The 22,358-nt window shown below is 39.3% G+C and overlaps 1 protein-coding gene across 6 annotated transcripts in view; it reads right to left on the bottom strand.

Annotated features, from left to right (window-relative positions):
- The window catches only part of esrrga (estrogen-related receptor gamma a), a 152,747-nt gene that overhangs the window by 62,350 nt on the left and 68,039 nt on the right, over nucleotides 1–22,358 (bottom strand). For 2 of the 6 annotated variants that reach the window (XM_084930958.1, XM_084930973.1), the window contains exon 1: nucleotides 9,632–10,027. The exons of 1 other annotated variant lie outside the window; for it this stretch is intronic. In XM_084930958.1, coding sequence (XP_084787084.1) covers nucleotides 9,632–9,687 — 56 coding nt within the window. In that variant the 5' untranslated portion in view covers nucleotides 9,688–10,027. Of the gene's footprint in view, nucleotides 1–9,627; nucleotides 10,028–22,358 lie in introns of those variants that run through there. 3 more of the 6 variants (XM_084930966.1, XM_084930982.1, XM_084930990.1) reach the window with 2 other exon arrangements.

The following is a 22,358-nucleotide window of genomic DNA, read 5'->3' as shown; positions in this document are numbered from 1 at the left end:
GATACTAATTCAGATTTGGTAAAATATGAAAGAAAACATATAGTAAGAAATTAATCCTTCAAAAATAGTGCAAAGATCTGAAGAGGAGCTTGCTTTTGAGCATTTATGCTTTTGCTTAATGAGAGCGATTATAATAATCACATCTGCTAATACTAGCCCAATTAACCTAAGAATAATTATTGATTTAATATTAAAACTTTGCCAAAGAATTACAGAGCTGAAGCCAACTAATAATTTCATCCCAAACATGTAAAAGTAGAAATCAGGGAGCACTTTGAGCTATGCATCGAAGTTAAAAGACAATGAATAAAATAATCTTTCTTTTTCAGGTCTTTCTATTTTTTTTTTATACTGTGACACTCCTGTTTGTGTGTGTTTCCTCCAGCAAAGTGTATCGGTAAACAGAGCAGGATGTTGGTATGTGTCGCAAACTGATAGACACGTGTTTACCACACAAACAACCAGCACATACGCACGTGTGTCTGAGTGTGAGATGTTGTCCCGCTGTGGGTTCCTGTTTATGTGAGGGCCACATAGACAGGCAGGTAGACAGACCAATGACTTGTCTGACAGCCATCCCTCTATCCATCCACAGAGCTGGGCTGGCTCAGTGAGAGGTGGAGGGCCAGGGTGTGTAATATGTAGGTTTTAGTTCCACTCTGGTGAATAGAAGGAATCAATATCTTTCTGCTGCTGCTGCTGCTTCAGACACTTATTGGCTTTGGTTGCAGTGTCACAATGCTATATAGACAGCCAACTATTAATTCTGTTGTTTTTTTGTTTTTGGGTGGAGGTGGTGGTGGTGGTGGTGGGAGAAGTGGTTCTGGTGTCACACCAAGGACTAAAGTATATCCACTATGAGGTGCATGTGGTGCTGGGAATTATAAACCATTATAATCAATCAAAAACTTTCTGGCCGAACAAGTAACTCAGGTTTGCGGCAAAATTCGATCACCTTCCCCCGATCCGCCCGCTTACATTCTGAATTAATATTTTCTCCCTTGCACACCTGTGTGTGCTAACACTGTGACCAAAGTACCCCAGATACTTTGCTGTGGGTTGCAAGACTGAAGACGAGGGCCACTTCTGACATCTAAAAACCAGACGGCGAGGTGATTTACTTTTATTTTTAATAACGGTATCTCCGGTATCAATATTACAACATTACCCTTAGCGTTTATTGTATGCCCACAGGCGCTGTATGGAAATCGGACTACATGAAGTATTTGCTTGAAAATGCTGTAGGTTGTTCAGTACTGTGTTTTCATCTTGATTTGGGTTTACATTGTGTGCAACAGTTTAAGTCCTGTGTATGTATCACCAGCCATTTGGGTTCAACTGTCACATTTTGGCTGCAGGCATCTTAACTGCATTAGAAGTAACAGACGCTGTAACAGCTTTTTTAGACAGGGGCTGAAATCAGAGAAATATATTATTATATTTAGGTTTAAACCATAAAAATCACGAACCACGAGAAATACATCTGAAAAGAACACCTGAGTTTACAAAGTTTTATGATTGGTCTGTATTATGATATTTTAGAGAAACCACAAAAAGCTCCGTCTGATATTTGTATTAACCTGGACTAAAACTGTTTAGGATTACCGAAAGAGATTCTGCTTTATCGCTTTATAACCACATAATCTGATTTTCCTAGTTCTTTTTTCATTTCAGAAGAATGAAACTAATTAAAAAAGCATCTTAAAGCCAACAGACAATTATTTACATGAGGCGTTTTTCCTTTCTTTTTAAAAATTTAATTCAGCACATGTGAATCGTATACTAAAATAGAAACACAGTACTAAACATATGTAAAATGAAAATCTGAATTTTACACATTTTACATTTTTTTTTAAACATCATCAAATAATAAGTCAATTGAAAAATTCAATCCCACAAGTACTCATATATGTAAGAAATAGCTCATATCATAAATATTTAAATATGCATGTAGAGTAAAGGAGAGAATAAAAGAAAGGCGCATTAATGTATGTGATTCTACCTAACCTATTTCACGCTCCTGTCAGTACATGTAAGCAGCACAAGAACCAGCACATGCAGACATACTATAGATGTGTGGCGGTGTGTGTGTGTGTGTGTGTGTGTGTGCGTGCGTGTGTGTGCGTGTGTGTGTGTGAAAGCAAGGAGATCGTTGGTGTCTTTCTGATGCTCAGTGACTCACTCATGTGTTGCTGGCCCATCTGTGAACAGAATGACCATGCCATGGTATGTGTGTACATATGTGTGTGTGCGTGTCTGTGTGTGTGTGTGTGACATGGTGATGCAGTGATTGATGAGACAGTTGCCATTCTTGCTAATGCAAAATGCACCTATCCCTGAAGGGAGCAAATGCCACAACACTCACACACACACACACACACACACACACACACACACACACACACACACACACACACACACACACACATATATACACAAAGCAGCAACTGCCCTACCTAATTACTCCTCTCGTCAGGGTAGTGTGACGTCTTGCAGTTACACAGACAATTTGTATGCATAAATATGGATAAACATACAGATATGAACACTAATAAATAACTGAACTAAAGACTAGCCAATCTCCTCTGCTGCATTAAAAATTCCCGATGATCCCATTGGTTTCCTCCTCGCAAATAAACTTGTTGGTTCTATTTTCATTTCTGCACTTCTTGTTTCAAATTGCTGACTTTTCTAGATCGTTTACATGGTTCTTATAGTATTTATACTTACTCCCGATAACACTCAGCCTTATACTTGCCTGGAAAGTCTTAATGTGCAAGATCAAAAGTGGCTGTTTTAAATCAAGAAAAAAAGTCTGGTACAGACTTTTTGATATTTGGAAGTAATTAAAAGAATCATTAGATCGCGATAAATACTGAGCGGATGCATATATTGATATACATATACGTCTGACGATGTTGCTCTGCGTGTGACTGCATGTGCAGCAGGGCAGGTGGGGTTGAACGTAGCCCTCTGTGTGTGTCTGAGCGGATGTGGATGTGTGTGCACGTTAGCGTTAGCGACGGGAGCTGTTAGCGGGGCAGGCGGCAGATGGGCTGTCGGCCTTAATAGGGACTGAGCGGGTGCAGAAAGGTGACAGTTCCACAAGGGGGGGGGGGGGGGGGGGGGGGGGGGTGTAGAGGGAGAAGAGGAGCGCGTGTGTGTGTGCGTGTGGGTGGGTGGAGGGCGCTGAATGGTAAAGGAAGATAGGGATAAAGAGAAAATGAATTATCTACTGCCATGAATAAAAGAGCAGATCAGCTACGCAGAGGAACATGCATCCTAAAGAAAAGAAGCATTTTTACCATGTAGGATTAGAGCATTTTTTTTATTAATGTAAACATAATTCACATAAATGTTCCATGCACAAATACTTTAACATCTGATCTTTGCTAAAGTTACCAGCGATGAAACTATGTAATTTTTTTAAAAAATAGAGCGATATTTTGGAATAAGCAATAAACGTATATGAACTATTTTATTTAAGCTACATCAAACTAAAAGTGAAAGTTTTTAAAATGTCAAATACAATTTAACTATTGTGTGAAAGCGTAAACGCAGTTAATAGACACAAATGCGCTCTCACTCACTGTCTCTCGCTCACACACACACATACACACATGCACAGAAACAAGGCCTTAATAACACACATAGTTTTCTTGTTTTTACAGGTGCAAAATAATGAACTGTATATTAACACGTGGCATCTTCTCACACATGCACGGATGTGTGTCAAAGCTGAACCGTTGGTACAGTTGGAGGGACCAACAAGGACTGATGCTGTTGGGCTTGTTTTTTTTTTTTTCTTAAATAAAATAAAAAAAATAAATGAGTTATTTTGTGTGATCAACATATTTGTTAGAGACAATTTCCTTTTCACAAAAACACCAAAAGCTGTGAATAATGAGGTAAATATACATATATATGTTGTTATGTACGCTTCATTTTTTGTGTATAATGAAGCGGGTGGAATAAACTTAATTAATGAAATTAATAAGTTTGGGGCAGGAAGCAAGACAGTGTAAGAAAACCTTTCTTCAGTCTTCAGTGTGTAACTGTAAAAATCTTGTCTAATAACTAGAAATCAAAATTCCCTGATTCAAAGAATATACACTTTTGTTGAGCAGCTTAATATCTGAATATACAGTACATTTGGGAAGAACAATTACTTCTGAAAATCGTCATGTGATTGTAGTTTATTTGTATGGTGCATCTGATAAAGTTGGCATAGAGAGAAACCTAGTGCACAGACAGGAGATAGAAAGAGTGAAAGAAAAAGAGTGCAAGACAGATGAAGAAAGCAGCAAAAACTAGAGAACTAAACCATGAGGTGGGGTGTGGGCTGGTCTGTCATTCTCTCCCCATCAGGCACACACATGAAGCATGATGGAAGGATGAGAGGAGGAATATTTCACTGTCAGTTGGAAGGCGGCATGGTCATTCATTTCTTTCTCTCTCTCTTAGTAGCTATCCCTTTCCCGTTCTACTGTATCTTCCCTTTTTTGTCTTTTTGAACCCCTCTTACACACTGTCGAAACAATGACAATTTAATCATACTTTCAGCTTGGCCGTGCAGAGGGAGAGAACAACCCAAGCAGCGAAACCATAGGGCTCTCCCCATGGGCAGCACAACAGAAAAGTGCCATAGACAGACAAGGGGTTTGAACCTTCACCATTGCCGTGATCCTCTTTAACTCATAGACACACTTTTACACTTTACCCACACACATACACACACCTCACCTCTCCATCTAAATCTGCTCTATTGTGGCCCGGTCTGCGCTGTCTCCTCCTATTAGGACTGAGGAGCAGCATTAGAAGCCCTAAGCACAACATGATGGGTACGCACACACTCATGCATACACCAGTCACCGGATCTAAAGCGTAACTCAATAGCTCATCTGGTTGAACTTGATAAAATTCTAATTTAGTGACTCCTTTTCTGAAAACAATAACACAGACACCAAAGAAACCCCACAATGTATATAGCAATTCTAAGAAAACGTAATTTAGTTTAAAGCAATGTTTGTTAAAATCAAGCAGATGGATCTACAAAGGGACCTGTGTGCTTTTGACACAGTTCAAATTTGCACAGGTGCAAAACATCCTCTTTTTATTCTGCATTTCTTGAAACTATATACTTGGTCATAGCAGATTTGAAAAGACTGAAAAGTCAGCAGCATTACGGAGAGTAATTCTCAGACGGAGCATAAATGATTTGATAGAACGTGATAATAGTAATAATAATTGAATTCACATTTTGATGTATGGATGACGGAGATGTATGGATGATGGAACGTGGGGAATGAGAGGATGAGCGCTGTGGAGAGGAGAAGAGGAGATAAGATGAGCGACATTGCCTCTCACTATATATCACTCTCTCTCTCTTTTTTTTTGATCACTGCTTTGGCATTCAACCGTGCATTCACACACACACACACACACACACACACACACACACACACACACACACACACACACACACACACACACACACACAGATTCACCACCAGTGTGGCAAAATGGCTAATTGCAGTGTGTGTTCGTGTGCGTGTGTGTGTGTGTTTGTGTCACATCTGGTACAGTCTCCCTTACTGCTCTTTCAACACATAAAGGCCGGCACTGACCCATGACATACTCAGACACACACAGAGCACTGATGGATTGGACATAAATCAGACAAATTCACATCATCAAGGCTCATCCCATTTTGCTCTGTCATCTCTCAGTGGCTTTCTAAGTGTGTGTGAGACAATGCATTTTTAATATCTACATCCACATATGTAGACGCATGTGTGTGTAAGAATAAGTCACTGCATTTTTAACATTTTGATAACTTTAACCTGCAAATGGTAAGATCTGTGTGTTTATTGTTATGCATTAGTGTTAAGAGTGTGTGTTGCTGTGGGCATTCATGCTTACACGTGTGTCCAGCGGACCTCCTGAGTGCTGGTGTCAGACAAAAGCAAACCCCCTCCCTTCCTTCCCACTTCGCTCTGTCTGTCTCTCTCATTGCGTCTCTCTCTCTCCCTCTCTCTCTCTCTCACACTCTCTACCTCTCTCTTTCTCTTTACGGGACCAAATTACCACTGGAATGCCCGGACCCTTCACATGAGAGCGAGGCCGCCGTAAGCATGAGTGCGTGCGTTTCTCTGCGCGTGTGTTTGCAGGCAAATGCAAAAAAACTGACAGACAACAAATTCCATAGGGACAGACAGGCGGGCAAAGAGACAAAAAGAACAACACTTCCTCATATAGGCCATCAATAGGTCACACATACAAAATGGGAGCATGCAGGCACGAAACCGCGGATGGCAACAAACAGATGCAAATTGCACGCTCACACACTCACAGACACACGCGCGCGCGCACAGCCAGCAAATCAGCACGGCACATATTGACATGCTTTGACAGATGAATTAAGTAAATGATTTTATAAGGAGATTAAAAGGATTTTAATTTACGCAATCTCTCTTTGGTCCCCGCTGTCCCTCCCTCCAGTCAGCTTTACCTCTCTTTCTCTCTCTCTCTCTCTTTACTGCATATCCCACTTCATAAGCTGAAAAATAAGGTCCAGCGACTAAGATTAAGGAAAAGAAAAAGATGGGAAAAAACCATTAAATGCTCTTCATTGTCTAATCAAAAGCAAGGCATATTATCTCTTTATTCTGAATAACAAAACATATGTATATTTCGCTGTCGCACATTTAAACAACAAACGGTCAAAGCATCAGACGGTTGGCCTTCGAGTTTGATTTTTTTCTCAATTGAATTTCTTTCGCGGTTTCATATAAAGTAGTTTGCCTCATCAGGAAAATCAGGAAAAGTAAATCACTGTATGATGGCCAATGCACTTTTCCAAGCGTGAACTAAAACAGTGGCATTTGTCGTACCAGAACAAGAAGCAACACAACATTACGTGTGAAAATCTGGTGCCTGAATCATATTATATATATTACTGTAAGTAAAAAAAATGTTTGTTTTTCTGGCACATCTTGATTTAGTCTGATGACTTCAACAATGTTTAACCTGAAACTGATTTTTATTTTTATTTTTTTTACTCACAATCACAAATAATTTCTTTCCTCTACATTTCCATGTATTTAAAAAGAATTAAATCCAGACACATCAGATTGGAGAATAATTCCTAATCAAATCATATGTGCTCCCTTGTGCTTCTCTTCATTACTGCACAACTAAACCTTTGCCTGACTGATCAGCCACTGTGCAGTTCTCACCACCCGTCCGTTCTCCCTCACACCCACTGTTAAAAACACCAAAATCACTAAAGTCACTGTGGGAAATATATTTTAATGATATGCAAATGTTATGTATATGGTGGCATGAGGGGAATGCAATTATGTTAACAGCTTAAGTGGTACTTGTTGTTATTATTATCAGTATGATCATCATTATCCCTAATATTTTAATTAGTATAGGAAAGCAGTGCCTTAGAGCAAAGAAGGGAACGCCTGAGCCGGGAACAGAGAACGGTGGATGGATGGATCGATGGATGGATGTGTGAAGGAGCGGACGCACAGATGACGGGACCAGAGGGCTCTCTAGAAAACGTTTGAGTGGCAACAGCTTACGTACACTTGCTGAATCACACGCAGGTAAAGCAGACACATCTCATTGCCAAATGTCTGACAGGAAAGTGTGTTTTTCAGTGAGTGTATTGATGCTTGATGTCTAAACACAGTTTTCACACTTCTTGTCCATTAAGAAGCAAATCCAGTTCAAAAGTTTTTGAAAAATTTGAATTCTCTGTCTTAATCTGATAAAAAAAAAAAAAAAAATCAAGACTCTTACACCTGAGCTGTTACAGGTCCTTAAATTCCACCCCACTGTTTTGCAGTTGAAGGACCAACATAGAGAAAGCTTGTTTAGATGCAATCCACAGGGTTAAATCCTTGTAAAGTGTCCTAAATTCAGATTTTGCTCTACTGGAAATTCAGTTATTCCCTCTAAAAAGGGAACTGAAATGATTGATATTCTCAGACTCTCTAAAAGCTTGATTGGTCATACCGCAATGATAATAAAATAATCATTAAAAAAAAAAATCCTGCACATATTATGAACATTTTAATTTGTGCTCTTTAAGCATTTACTTGTTCAGAAGGGGCAATTTCTCATATTTGCTTAAATGACATTTTAATTCAAACAGACTGAAAGTTAAAAGACATTTTTTTAAAATTAAAAATATAACAAAAGAATATTTTAATGTAAAGTAGTGGTACAGTTTATCTCCGTTTATTCTCTTAAAAATGCCTCTATATTCAAAATGCTTTACAAGTGAGTGGGTCGTGTGTGTTTTAAAACAAATGATGAGAAAGATTGAAAATAAAATGAAAAATTGCCTATTTTCTTTAAAAAATGTTACAGATACCATTTTGGGAAATATTACAGTACAACATTTTGCATGAGCTTCTGCTCTGACTTTGTTCTTTCAGTTTTCCCACTTCCGACTCTCTACCGTAAAAAAACCCCACCTAAACTGTGGCTTTGATTTAGTGTCACTCATTCAAATTTCTAAGTGGAAATGGGTTAAATCTAAGCATGTGTTTGAAATCTATACATATACGTTTATATATATAAATGACCATAAAATCTTTGCTTTGTTTATGAGCTTTTCAAATTCGAAAAGGTGAATGCCAATAATTTTATACATACAGACAAAACAGGTCTGTCCGGCTACTGAATCACACACGCACAGTGTCGGAGGAATCTTTTATCTTGTCCTGTTTAAGAAAAGAGTTAAGCAAATACTGCTATACTTTAATCATTTGTTTGTTGGCTCTAATTTTGTTTTTTAAATAATTGTGCACACAATAATCTAATCAAGCAAACTGCTGTCCACTCTGCCAATCACTTAATCTACATTTTGCACATACATCTAAAAGAGCAAAGCATTGGCGAAAGGAGCAGCTCAGCAGCACTCGTGTGTTTGTGTGTGTGTGACTGTCTCTAATTCCTGAGCGGGGCCACACGCTGAGCTGCCCGTCTGAAATTCTACCTCCTCTGGCATTTAAGAGCGCAGCTCTCCCCCTTTCCCTCTCCCTCCTCTCTTATGGGCCCTTTCCTACACGTTGCTCCTGTAACCTTAATGCCCTGTTATCTCGCGGATTCTCTGCTTGGATGAACACATACTTAAACCACACATGCATAAGCATAAACACATGCACAGGTACACACATGCAGACATGTACTGAGAAAGTTTGTCCCAAGAACAGCCTGACTTCAAGTAAAGTGTTTGTTGAAAACAGCGAAAGTGAAAATGGAGCAAACAATGTGTGTTTGCAGGCAGGTGTGTTGTGCGTATGTCTCACTTTCAGGTGAAGGGACAGAAATTTTGCTCCTCTGCCCACTAAGTAAGAACTGCTGTCCAGATACTGCAGCCACACACACACACACACACACACACACACACACACACACACACACAAAGACAAGAGTGAACGCGTGCTACCTGACAACAGAAACAACCTTGACACGGTGCCGGCCACCTCCGCTGCATACCAGCACATACACTCACTCACTGACTCACACAGTCACTTACAGTGGAAGACAATGGCAATGACAAGTTGGATGATCAATAAAAGGATAAGAATAAAAGGTAAAATTTACCTACTCTTGTTCAGAGTGCATTAAAAAACACTCGGATAACGGGTGTCCTACCGAATCCATCGGCGATACCGGGTCATTGTCATGTCAACCTCCTCAGGGTAAATGGCAAGAAATTAAAAACAAAAAAAAATCAAAGTTTTTTTTTTATATCTCTCCTCTCTCTTCTTTTCTCTTCTTTCTCTGATCTTCCTCTCTTTCGGTCCTTCCTTCCACTTGGAGTGAGCAATACAATTACCGGGCTCTGCGCTGCCTGCACTGATCAGCTCTGCGTGTGTGCGTAGAAGTGAGGGAGCATGTGTATGCAGTGTGTATGTGAGAGTGAGAGAGAGGGGGCTATAGGCACACACACAGCCAGCTAGTCAGGCAGTTGGGACAGAAAGCTGTGCTGCTGTCCTAATCAACGACTTAAAGCCCCGATAGCGGCTCATGAATATTAAGCAGCATTTTGCATATGTAGTCCCTCAGGTCCCGGTTGTGCTGTGATTGGTGGGTGCTTCACCAATAGCTGCAGGGAGGGGCGGAGAAAGGGGTGGAGAAAAGAAGGGAGAGCGAGGGAGAGAGGGAGAAGAGCAGGTGGAGAGGGAGGGATCAGACAAAGAGCACGGAGGAAAAGGGAGAATGAGGGAATCAGGAAGGAAAGGAGGAAGCAGAGAGGAGAATGAGACAGGTGCGAGAAAGGTTTAAAGCAAGACAACCTGCTCTCCTTTTACTTAATTTCTTTCTCTCTTTATCAATCCATCTCTCTGACCTTTCTTCACTGGTCTCTCACTACCCTGGTCACTCCTGCTCTCTGCATGCACCTGCATAGGTAAAATTACATTCTCACATAAACTGTAATGTTAAAAACTGACAATATATTTCTTTCTAACAATGTAAAAAAAAAGTTTTAAACCAAAAAGCTGACCCCTCTTTCAAATAAGGTCTAAACCACATAAGTTACACCATGTTATTAGGATGTTTTAAGGACGCCGATACTGATTTGTGCTCAAACGGAAAACACAAAACTGACATAATCAAATCCAGAGAAATGCAAGATCAAATAGTGTAATCTTGACCATGAGCCCAAACCCTGAATACTGTGTCACACCGTAAACACACAGGCACAGCGCAGCATAACCCATCGCAGCCCAGCAGTAAAATATGAGATTACAGCAATTCCAGAGCGCTTGTCCTTTGTTGTGGAATGATTTGGGCATGATTGGAACAAGGTTTTCCCTGCTGCTTGCTGTTTTGTCAAGTTCACTTTCATCTCTACACCAGCAGGCTGTGTATTCCCAGTATTTCCGAGCACCTTGGAATGTGAGTATAGGTACTGCGACTGGGATTCTCCAGGAAAAATTAGCTCACCGCTTCTCAGTTTTAGAGCAAGGAGGAGACAGCGGAAAAGAGAAGGGAATGCAAGGAGAGCGGGAAGGGCCTTGTGAAAAGGGAAAAATCGGAACCCCGCAGGGACACTCCGAATGATACACGCACTCTTTCTGTCTTCTTTCCTTTCTTTTTAACTAACGTCTTCCTCCGTTCGATTAGACTTTTTCAACACTTGGGTACCCCTGCACATGGGATGGCGGGGGAGAGAGAAGTGTAGCGAATACAGGGAGACACAGAGAATGGAATCAGAGGGGGTGGAGGGGGTGGTGGTGTTGTTGGTAGAGGGGGTGGGGGGGTGCAAAGATGAAAGAGAGTGGTTGTGATTAGCAGCTTTGGAATAGTACAGATAATAAAATATTTCCTGAAACCAATCTCAGCTTTGATGTACATGTGTGTGTATGTGTGTAACTACTGCCTTTTCTTTCCCTGTTTTTCTTTGACAAACACAGAGTCCAATCATTAACATTTCAACTGCTTAACAGAAAAACTGTTACTAAAACATTGAAGTTAGCGCACTAAATATTCTTCATATTCTTCTTAGCGTAGCGTAGGATATGTGTATTGGTTTTGCTGATAAAGCATTTGTCTCTAGCTGCATGGAGAACTCAGTGCCTGTTAGCCATAGAACTGTTCAGTTCAATGCCATTTTAAAGGTAATATGATTATAGCTTAATACATGTGTGTGACGTGGAGAATTTTTGACATTATTGTGCTGAAAGACCCTGTGAAACTGAGCTTAACTGCCTTCACATGGGCACAATCAAGGTCTTTACAAGAATAAATACATATTTAGAAGTTGTTTCGGAAGCCGACAAAGTAAAGATCCAGAGACCACATACAAAAACAAACACGCTCATAGTCACAGACTCCTTGCACAGATGTACCTTTGCCATTTACACAGAAGGATAGGAATTCAAATACATGTCTTTACAGATATATAGCTGTTAGGTTTGTGTACACACATACACATGCAGGCATACAAACATACACACAGTTATGATGTATCCAGAGGCTTATAAGCATCGACAAAGATGAGTGTGAATCAATGCTGCCGTCACTACTGTGCAAACAAATCCTTTACCAAAACCTCAGTGTCTAACACACTTGTGAATACACAAGTACACACACACACACACACACACACACACACACACACACACACACACACACACACACACACACACACACACACACACACAAAATCTCAGTTTCAGTGCAGAAAGTCCAAAATGTTCTGTCTAACACATTTATTTAAAATAAGAACTACAAATCATACATTGAATTAAACAATTAGAAGCCTGCGGGTTGTAAAATATCAACGAATGACTATATAAATATTTGAAGAACAGTGTTTTGACGCACACAGAAATCATTAATATTTGTCAAAGATGAACTGGTTGTGTTTATGGAGGCGTAATTTTTAGTTAGTTTATGTTACAAAATATTCAATGATTCTTTAATTTATGCAGTTTGTGTGGAAAGTGATTTCTACTGACTGATAATTTAAGCACAAGCAGCAATGTGGTTAAACATAAGAACGCAGTCTAAGAATAAGCTTTCACTGTGCATGTGTGGTGAGTGATGCCTTACAAAGCTTTGCCTTTTATGTAAATACAGAAAAACACTGTTATGGTGAACAATAACATCATGTCATGCACACAATGCCACAAACAGAGCTGTATTCCTTAAAATTCATCAACCGGTGCACACACAAAAGGCCCATATGGTCCTAAAGCTTCTGAATCATCTTTGTAGAGACCATCACAAAATTCCTGTGATTTTGGTTGAACCCTAAAACAGCCGTTACTTTTTCTGTCTTTCTGCCTCACTCCTCTTTTCCTTCTCTGACCCCTATCCTCCCCACCCCCATAGACTATTGATTGACTCCCAGTCAGTGTGTGTATGTTGACAGTGACCCCTTTAGGCCACTTTTCTCTATAACTGGACAAACCATAAACATCTTAAACACAAACTTGTAACTCAAAAAGCCAAGGTGATACCTTGTGCATCCACGATGTGTGCATATGTGATTGCTGGTTAACAGACAATATTTCCATGCACAATGCTGCAGAAATATAACTGCATATAACAACATAAAAACAAAAAATATGCAACTCAGTCAAAGCACCGTGTAAAAACAGCATTTTATCATAATTAATAATTGTATGCATGTGTAAATGGCCTTGCTGGAATCACTTTAAAAGTCCATTTACAATGTAAAACCTATTGAGCTCGGTAACTGCTGGCATCTCACTCTTCTCTTGTCTGCCAGTGTTTGTAAATCTGTGTGTGGGTGTGTGTGTTTTGACCCTGCGGTGGCAGCCTGTTGACATCTATGGAAGAATTATCCATTGCAACTCTCGCTGACATCAATCAAACTACTCAATAGGCCACAGCAAGTTCATTCAGAGCCTTGTATTGTGAGCGGTTATATGTGCGTCTTTGCTGGTCAAAACAATCTTTAACAAATTCAAGACGTGGCCACTTAGGAAGCTGACCCCAGGCCACCCATCGACGCATGTGCCAGTCATGAACAAAGCACTAGACTGAGGCAACAACTGCAAACAAAGTACTTTCAACAATAATAAAACAGAGCATTTGTTCTTGATAATTAAAGAACATTTACTGTTTTTATAAACATTTAAGCATTTAAGATAGGTTTAAGTAAGTACTACGAGCAGGACAAACATTTGACATTTTAATGTTAAAATGAGAACTAAAAAGTTAAGCTGTACCAAAAGTGAAATGAAGCAATTTGGAAATTTCATACATTACTGAACTTTGCTTTTGTAGAAAAGAGGGGGGTGAGGCAGATGGAGGGAGTGAGAGTAAGAAATTGCACATCACTTCAAGCCAACAGAGGGAGCTATGGACTCTGGTCAGTTTGCAGCCAACAGCAGCACAAAGACTCACAACTCGTGTGTGCATGGCTGTTTGTAGGAATGTAGCTAAAAAATATGCAAGATTAAGTCACAATATCATTCATCGTGAAAACCAACAAAAATAAACAAAAATATATAAAAGAACACAAACTCTCAAAGATACACACACAATACAAAGCTACACCGCCAACAGGATCAGGGGAGATGGAGCAGAGTTATCTGATAGCTTTGTCAGCAGGTACAGCAGGACACAGTGTGGATATGGACAATTTGAACAAAGACCCCTGCCTGCTCCTCCAACCTGAACCCAGACTAGAGCAAAAGGCAGGGAGCAATGAAGAGTGAGAAGGAGACAGGGAGAAAAACAGAGCAAGAGAAGCCAATAGGAAAAAGCGAGAGATCTGTAGACTTGAAAAGACATCTCTGTCACTAACGTGACTGATGGCTGTAATAGCAATGAAAGGGTTTGAAGTCACAAGGTGTTATTAGATAAACAGAGTTTAAGCTGCAGTTCATTTTCAGGCTGTGTGAGTGTAAAACAGCAAAGGAAAAAACTTGCCCTCTGGGCAATATATTTTATGTATTATGTATTATATATATTACAGGATATAATCCACTAGGATAATCAGAAAATAAAATATTCTAGTAGTCATAAAGAATAATTTTTTTTTAAAGAGTGATGAATATCTTTGGGATTATTCATACAAAATAAATATCTAAAAAATGTTTTACAAATATTTAAAAATGACCTCTTTGATTGAGTTTTGTCATAGCAGCAATGTTTGTCTATGTAAACTAAATGGGCCCTAATTACTATGCTACATCTTACTTCCAGAATTGTACTTAGCCTCAAATTAGTCATAACAGAGTTATCAAAGTAAACCTATTCTTGAATATGAAATATGAATAAGAAATAACCAACTACAAATTTCTTAACATTAAAGAGATTTCCTTGCTACAGTTATCGTAATAATATCTGCTCCTCACAAAGGCAGCAGAGAAGGTAGATGTACACAGACACATCAGAAGTTGGACGCGGAGAAATGTGTAGCTGTCTTACATATTCAGTTCAAGTATTGGGTGTTAACTTTACAACCGACATGATCAGACCAAGTGAGTTTGACTGAGTTTTGGATTTCCACTGAGGTGGAGCTATTTGGTTTGGTCAAATAATCAACATTTTACAGGCCTACATCAACACTCCCACATAGCAGCCACATGCTGGCAAAACGAATAATTTGATGAAAATGAATTACCTGACGAACTGAGTGAACTTTTCAAAAGTCATCGTTTTGGTTGCTAAATTATTTTGTGTGTTAAGGGAAGGAGCAGTGATGGCGATCGAGGCCAAGGAGAGAGCACCAGCTGCTGGGGAAAGCTGCTGGGTTTAGGGAGCTTTCTGGAGCCTGTCACCAAAAGCCTGTCTGGGTAACCTTTGGAGAAGGGTACATGAAAGTTACAAACACACACATGCACACACATGCATAAAACACACTAAAGCTTATGCAACCACACCAGCGTAGTGAAGTGCCATTGCAACACATACTACATATACAGTACAGCTAACAGATTTGTGTGGAAGTGTTCAGGCAGTTTCAAGAACACAAAAGAAATGACACGTACAGCCTTCTCACTTGTTTGTATAGTTACACATGCCTACAAACTTAGGGCTTGTATACTGTGATTTATTTAGGACAGGCAGTCATATGACAGCCCCGTTATTCCGCACAAAGGTCAAGCAAGCTTCACACCTACAGTAGAAAGACAGGTTGGATTATAGCGTCAGGAAATGAATGTAAGTCATTGTAATGTCCTCTGAAGTCATGGAAACAAAAATGCATGTATGTGTGCAACAGAACAATATACACACAAAGAAAAAGATGTGTCAAAATATAAAAAGGAAGTATTACCAGCATTTATACACAGAGTCAGTACATTCATGCACCTTACATGTCATCTTTCTTCAAAGTTAAGTTAACATGGAGTGTACAATATTTTTTCATATAGATAAAAACATTCCAAAGAGGCTAGGTGAGTTGTAGTCATCATCCTGTCACTGGTCAGATTGAAGGATGGGTGGACACTATCTCATCACAGATGTGAAAAGAGTGACCTCGGCAAGTGAGAACAGACAAAAGGGGAAGACTTTGGACTAAACTGAGGCATAACTTTGTCAAACGTAAACAGACAGGGTGGGCATGATGAATATGTGTTATTGTGTCTGTGAAGGTTCTCAGTGTGTTATTGTATCTCTCTGTGCACACATATTCCATTCAATCAACATACACGTCTCCTGCTGTGATCTGTGAGCATACACAGTATCTTCCGAAGCCAAGCGAGACTTCCAGTTCAACTCACATTCTACATTTAAGATGCCTCCTGCACAAACAAGCGACACGATCTTTCTCTCTCCCAAATGAAAGCTAAATACAATCTTGCTATAAAGATCAATTGTATGTATTCATCCACATATTTCAGCCTCAGTTTCTTTGGAAAAAACATCCCTGGAATGTCAAAAAATTAAAATCAAAGGGCTATGTGAACTTTTCTTAATGCAGAAATTAGAAAAATAAAATAAAATGAAGGATATAGGCAGCCATATAGATGGTCAAACACAATAACAATAAACTGTTTATGCACCTAACAATCAAACATAAATATTTCAATAACTTTATTGCATTATTTTCTTACAAGTATTGACCTTATCATCGCTCCAAACCTCACTGCTACCCTCTCATTCTCTTTCTCTCCTCCATACCTCCTGAAACATCCTGAGGTTTTGATATATTCCCAGGGATAAATTAGAAGAGGAATGTAATTATATACAGAGTGAATTTTGCCTGGGTAAGAAAGCACTGGGAGTGTGCAAATGTGTGTGCGTACAGGTTTCTCGCTGCCTGCGTGTCTGTATAAAGCAGTGTTTTGTATTGAAATAGGTGACTTCGGAGAGGTGCGCTCCTTTAATTACGCCGCTCTCAAACAGAACATGAGTGGGCTATCCCACTGGGATTAGTTGTCTCTCAATGCAGTCTCTTTGTTAATGCAGCACACACATAACACACATGTACTTCGAGGCACAAATGTATGCCTGCCAAAAAAGACCATCTCGCCAATAGTTCCACACTCAATTTATTCAAACTGAGGTGTAAGCCAAGTGAATAATTCCACTACTAATAAAGACGGTAAGAGAGAGTGTGTACAGATGAGATGAAGGGGGAAAGGGGATAAAACAGCATAGAAGAGGGGGGAACAAAGGGTTGAGAGGAATGGTAAGCCTACAGAATAAATCTGATGTTCAAGGACAACAAAACATGAAAGCTAAGATCAACATCACTTGCAAGTTTCAAACTGGTGAGTGTGACTATTTGAAATGTTTTGTTTATGTATATTTGTTCATTGTAAATATTGAAATCTGGATTTAAATGTAAGTATGAAACTTTTCTTAAAAGGTTTTAGTCAAAATATACTCCAAAATATATTTAATTCAACACTAGATATTTCAGTTCATACGTGCTTAATAGCACCTACCATTCATTGTTGGATATTTAATTATTTGTGTGAACTATGCTGTGCTGAACTGTCCCATCAACTCCAACTGGTTGGGACAAATAGCTGCCCCTCCCTGAGCCTGGTTCTGCCAAAGGTTTCTTCCTTTCAAAAGTTTTTTTTTAAAGTTAAGAGTTTTTCCTTTCCATGGTTGCCTAGTAGTTGCTCAAAGGGAGTCGTCTGATTGTTGGGTGGTTTTCTCTCTATTATTGTAGGGTCTTTACCTTAAAATATGAAGTACCTTGAGGAAAGTGATGTTGTGATTTGGCACTATATAAATAAAACTGATTTAAATTGAAAAGCTTCTGTTGAATTACAGTGTGCCCCTTAATAATAATAATAATAATAATAATAATAATAATAATAATAATAATATAAAAGTTTCATGCTAATGATGGCTAACGATACACAATTGCTGGTTAGTAATGCAGAAGTATGTAAGCTGTTTTGTGTCTGATAAAGAAGATGGTACAAAAAATGGAAGATTTGTACATTTTATCAACCTGAAAGGAGTGGTCTCTTAGACTGTACACTTGGAGAACACTTGGACACGTGACTGTTAATAGTCTTGCTCAAGTTGTTCAGGTTGTTCAGTTAGCTATGTTGTAAAATGTCTTTTTTCTAGCTGGTACCAGAGTTAAGCTTACAAGCCATAGGCCACTATGTCTGAATTTTCTGTCATGATAATGGACATCTAGTTCATGTGTAAGTGCAAATAAACAATGCTTCATAGGCTTCAGTCTCACAGGCTTATAGACCTGTCAGCTACCATCTGGCAACCACTGGTTGGTACAGAAAATTGAATGTTCCCAGACTGTTTGCAAATGGTTGCTGGTTGTCGCTGTGAAATTGACTGCTCAAGCCCCATTTACATAGGCCTATACACCAGTTGGTAAGCCCTTGGTAACCACCGGTTGTAGGGGAAAAAGTGTGTATTCTGCTACCAGTTGGAAAATGGTTGGTGGAGGCTGTTGGTATTCATTGGTGTGAAACTGGCCACAAAGAGGTACAAGGTGCTTTGGTCTCTAGCAGATTGCAGTGGTTGCCATCAGTTTGCATGGAAGACACCAAATTACCTGCAAACAGTCAAAAACTACTCACCAAGTGGTAGTGAAATTGTGAAAAGTGCGATACAAATTGGAAACCGAGGATGCTCACCTTCAGAGTTAAAAAGTTGCAGTAAAATGTATTGGTTTGAGCGGTTGAAGAGGAACATTCTGTTTTATGTCTGCATTACACTTTTTCAGGTTTCACTGCAGCATGGAGTAAATGGAAAGAAACTCAGCATCTTCCAAGCAAACTATGGGAACCTGTGCCATCTGCTACTGACCAAAGCAATCACAACAAGGTTTTTGGTGGAGCACCCTCTTTGTGACCTCACTGACCTGCTGTCTACTTGCAAACAGGTTGAGAAATACACATTTTCCTTAGTGACTGGAGTTTGCCAAGGGTTGCCAACCACTCTCTAGGCCAGGGGTGTCCAACTCTAGGCCTCGAGGTCCAGTGTCCTGCAGGTTTTAGATATCACCCTCGGTCAACACACCTGAATCAAATGATAAGTTCATTACCAGGCCTCTGGAGAACTTGAAGACATGTCGAGGAGGTAATTTAGCCATTTAAATCAGCTGTGTTGGATCACGGACACATCTAAAACCTGCAGGACACCGGCCCTCGAGGCCTGGAGTTCGACACCTGTGCTCTAGGCCATAAATGTTTTTTGACACCAAAAAGTGTGAATTAAGAACTGAGGTCTGTTTCACAACTGTTGATGCAGATATGCACAATAATTACTTATTTGTAATATAAAACATCCAAAACTTTTTGCCTATTGTATGCTTGCCTTGTTTAGTAGGGTTAGATTACTGGGTAATTCCCAAATGTCCATAGGTGTTAATGTGAGTGTGAATGGTTGTTTCTCTGTGTTAGCACTGCAACGGTATACCGTGCCTCTTAATCATCATGTGTATCTCTATTTGGATATACATACTAATTCAACACTGAGTCACTAAGAAAAAAATGCTATGATAAACCAAGAATCAGTGTAAAATGTTAATTTCTACATTTCCTGTGTGATTCTTAATTGTTTTTAGAACTGCCTGTGGCTTTCTAACTATATTTAGTAAATTATACAGAGCATTCCCACTCCATATTTGTCTGTTATTGCTACTAGTATTTCAGATACTTGCTTGGTGCTACTGATTTTACTATCTATGCTGTACGATGGTAAAAAAGTAGTTGATTTGTGAAACTAGAGGGACGATAATACTGTATCCAAAGAGAAAAGAGGGCTACAGTGCAAGATACACAGAACATAAACACACTCCACTTCATCTGTGTCTGTGTCTAATGACGTGTGTGAGTAATTACTTTAAGCCCAGTGTGTGCGGGTGTTTAAGTGTCTCTGCTCATGTAAGTTTTTATCTAGGCTTTTGTCTATGTCTGTGCCTGCAATAAGTATGTTTAATGGTGTGTGTGAAAATAATCACTTAATCGCCGCTTACTCCATTTAAGAGGTGTGTGTGTGTGTGTGTCAGTTCAATGGTTTCACTGTAAAATAAGCTGAAAGATGAAGACATAAGTGGGAAGGCCTGGAGATGTAAAATAGTGAGAATGATTGCAGAGAGGAGGAAAAGAGAGGGAAGGAAAAAACAGAGGGACTGAGGGAGAACATAGGTAAAAAGCCCCCCACACCCCCCTTTATCTCACTCTCTCTAATTTTCCACAATAACCCTTCCTTCCAATGTTGCTCTCCAAACCGTCAGCCTGTGAATTTATAGTTGGCCCAATGATTGCTTCTCAGGCCATGATGGCTGTAAATTGCTTTGCCATTTGGTAAATGTTGGCAGTTAGAAGGTATACAAGTAATTATTTCCGCTTGTGCTGATTGAGACATAATTCCAAGACGAGGCCCTGGAAAAATGACAGCATTTCGAAACAACTCTGTTTTAATTTCCCAGCATTCCTAATTAGAATCTGTATGAACATGGGGAGTTTTTTATGTGGTTTCCTCCAATGGGGCCAGAAATAATTAAACTGTCAAGGGGAAATAAATACGTATAAACAAGGCATAATTTTTACAGCGCGCAGCACCTTGTCAGGCCATGACTTTTTGTGAAGAAAAACAATGTGGGGAACAATACAGGGGCATAGAGGACACACTGATGCCACACAAGAACAAACACACACACAAATGCGCGCGCACACACACGCAGAAACACACACTGCAAAACACATACAGTAATAGTGCAGTAGATAGAAAATTTGACCTTAACCACTGATTGATTTGTGCCAGAAAGTCCAGCTAACTTTCAGATTTTAGGAGTTTAAAATAAAATATATAAAACATCTGAAAATGTTTCAGTCCTAACTGCAAAACAATTTATAAATTCAACTACATTTTATTTCATTAGCTCCACTCCACAACAACAGATGCCTCAAGAAGCTTTAAGGTAAAGACATAACAATATTACAAAGAAACACCAACAATCACATGAGCAAGCACTTGGCAACATTCGGGAAAAACTCCCTTTTAGCAACAAGAAACCTCGGGCAGAATCTGGAGGGTTTCTGTCAACTGCAACCAGTTGGGGTGAGGGGAAAGAGAAGGGAGACGGGACAAATGATGATACCGGAGTTTGATAATTATTAATCATTAAATGCAATAGTGGTCTGTAAACACACAGGGAGTGAAAATAGATGAGTGAAGAAGAAATGCTCAGTGTAGCCGTAGCATATCCAGAGCTTGGCTCAGGCTAACCTCATACAGCCCTAACTATAAGTTTTATCAAAATGGAAAGTTTTTATCCTAATCTTAAGGCTAAAAAAATTAAGGCTAATGCTAATCTTAAAAGTAAAAACGATGTCTGTCTCCCAAATTCAAACTGCGAGCTGGTTCCACAGAAGAGGGGCCTAAAAACGGAAGTTTCTGACCCACAGGAGCCACAAGTTGGCCTGCAGTGTGAGAGTAATGTGCTCTGTTATAGTACTTTGTTATCCTGGGGTCAATGGTCGATGATGGGGCTTTATTATTCAAGATCTTGTATGTGAGGAAAAGGTTTTTAAATTCAATTTTGAATTTAGCATGGAAGACTTTGAAGAGAAACTATTATTAGTGAAATATGGCCTCTCTTCCGAGTCCCAGTTAAACTGAAGGCTTTTTAAGGGAGCTTTTAGAGTGACCTAATAATGACGAATTACAATAGTCCAGAAGTCATAAATGCATGAACTAGCTTTTCAGCATCACTCTGAAATAGGATGTTACTAATTTTAGTGATATTGTGCAAATGAAGGCAGTCCCACATAACTTTTTAATGAGCTCACTAAAGGACATGTCCTGCTCGAAAATGACTCCAAGATTTCTCACAGCGTTACTGGAAGTCAAGGTAATGCCATCTAAAGTACTAGTTTGAAATTAGAAGGGACTGGACAAATAACATATCAAAATCCTAAAAGGTAGACAATTTTTCACAATTTATAAAAATCCTAAAAGGAAAGCAATTTATCTTAAATGACAGTAACTTAGAAATCCATGAGAAACACTGAACACAGACAACCTGGACAAATTACTAAATGACCTAGAATGTATTATTTAAGAGCAAAATTGTTGAGTAATTGAGTAAAACTCTTTTAAAATGCTGTGGAAATATTGAGAACACAGAGAACTACCAGGAACTTTCATATATTGAAGTGGAATTTGAGCAACGGTGAGCAGAACCAGAAAGGAAGACGCAGTTTGTGATTCTCAACACCAGAGTGCTGGTTTTGTAATAAAAATAGGCTACATGCAATCTGCAAATCCAACAAAATGCACTGACTATTTTCATTTTGTTCTCATTGACTGAGAACAAAAATGTGCACAAAATGGATAATTTATGACATTTAAGTAAGTAACCTTTACTGTGTTTTTCACTTTTATTATGACTCTTTCTGTTTTGC

The sequence above is a fragment of the Perissodus microlepis genome, chromosome 1 (genome assembly GCF_051167445.1).
Source record: "Perissodus microlepis isolate ML-2025 ecotype Zambia chromosome 1, ASM5116744v1, whole genome shotgun sequence".
NCBI classification, from domain to species: domain Eukaryota; kingdom Metazoa; phylum Chordata; class Actinopteri; order Cichliformes; family Cichlidae; genus Perissodus; species Perissodus microlepis.
This window is presented reverse-complemented; position numbering and strand designations above follow the sequence as displayed.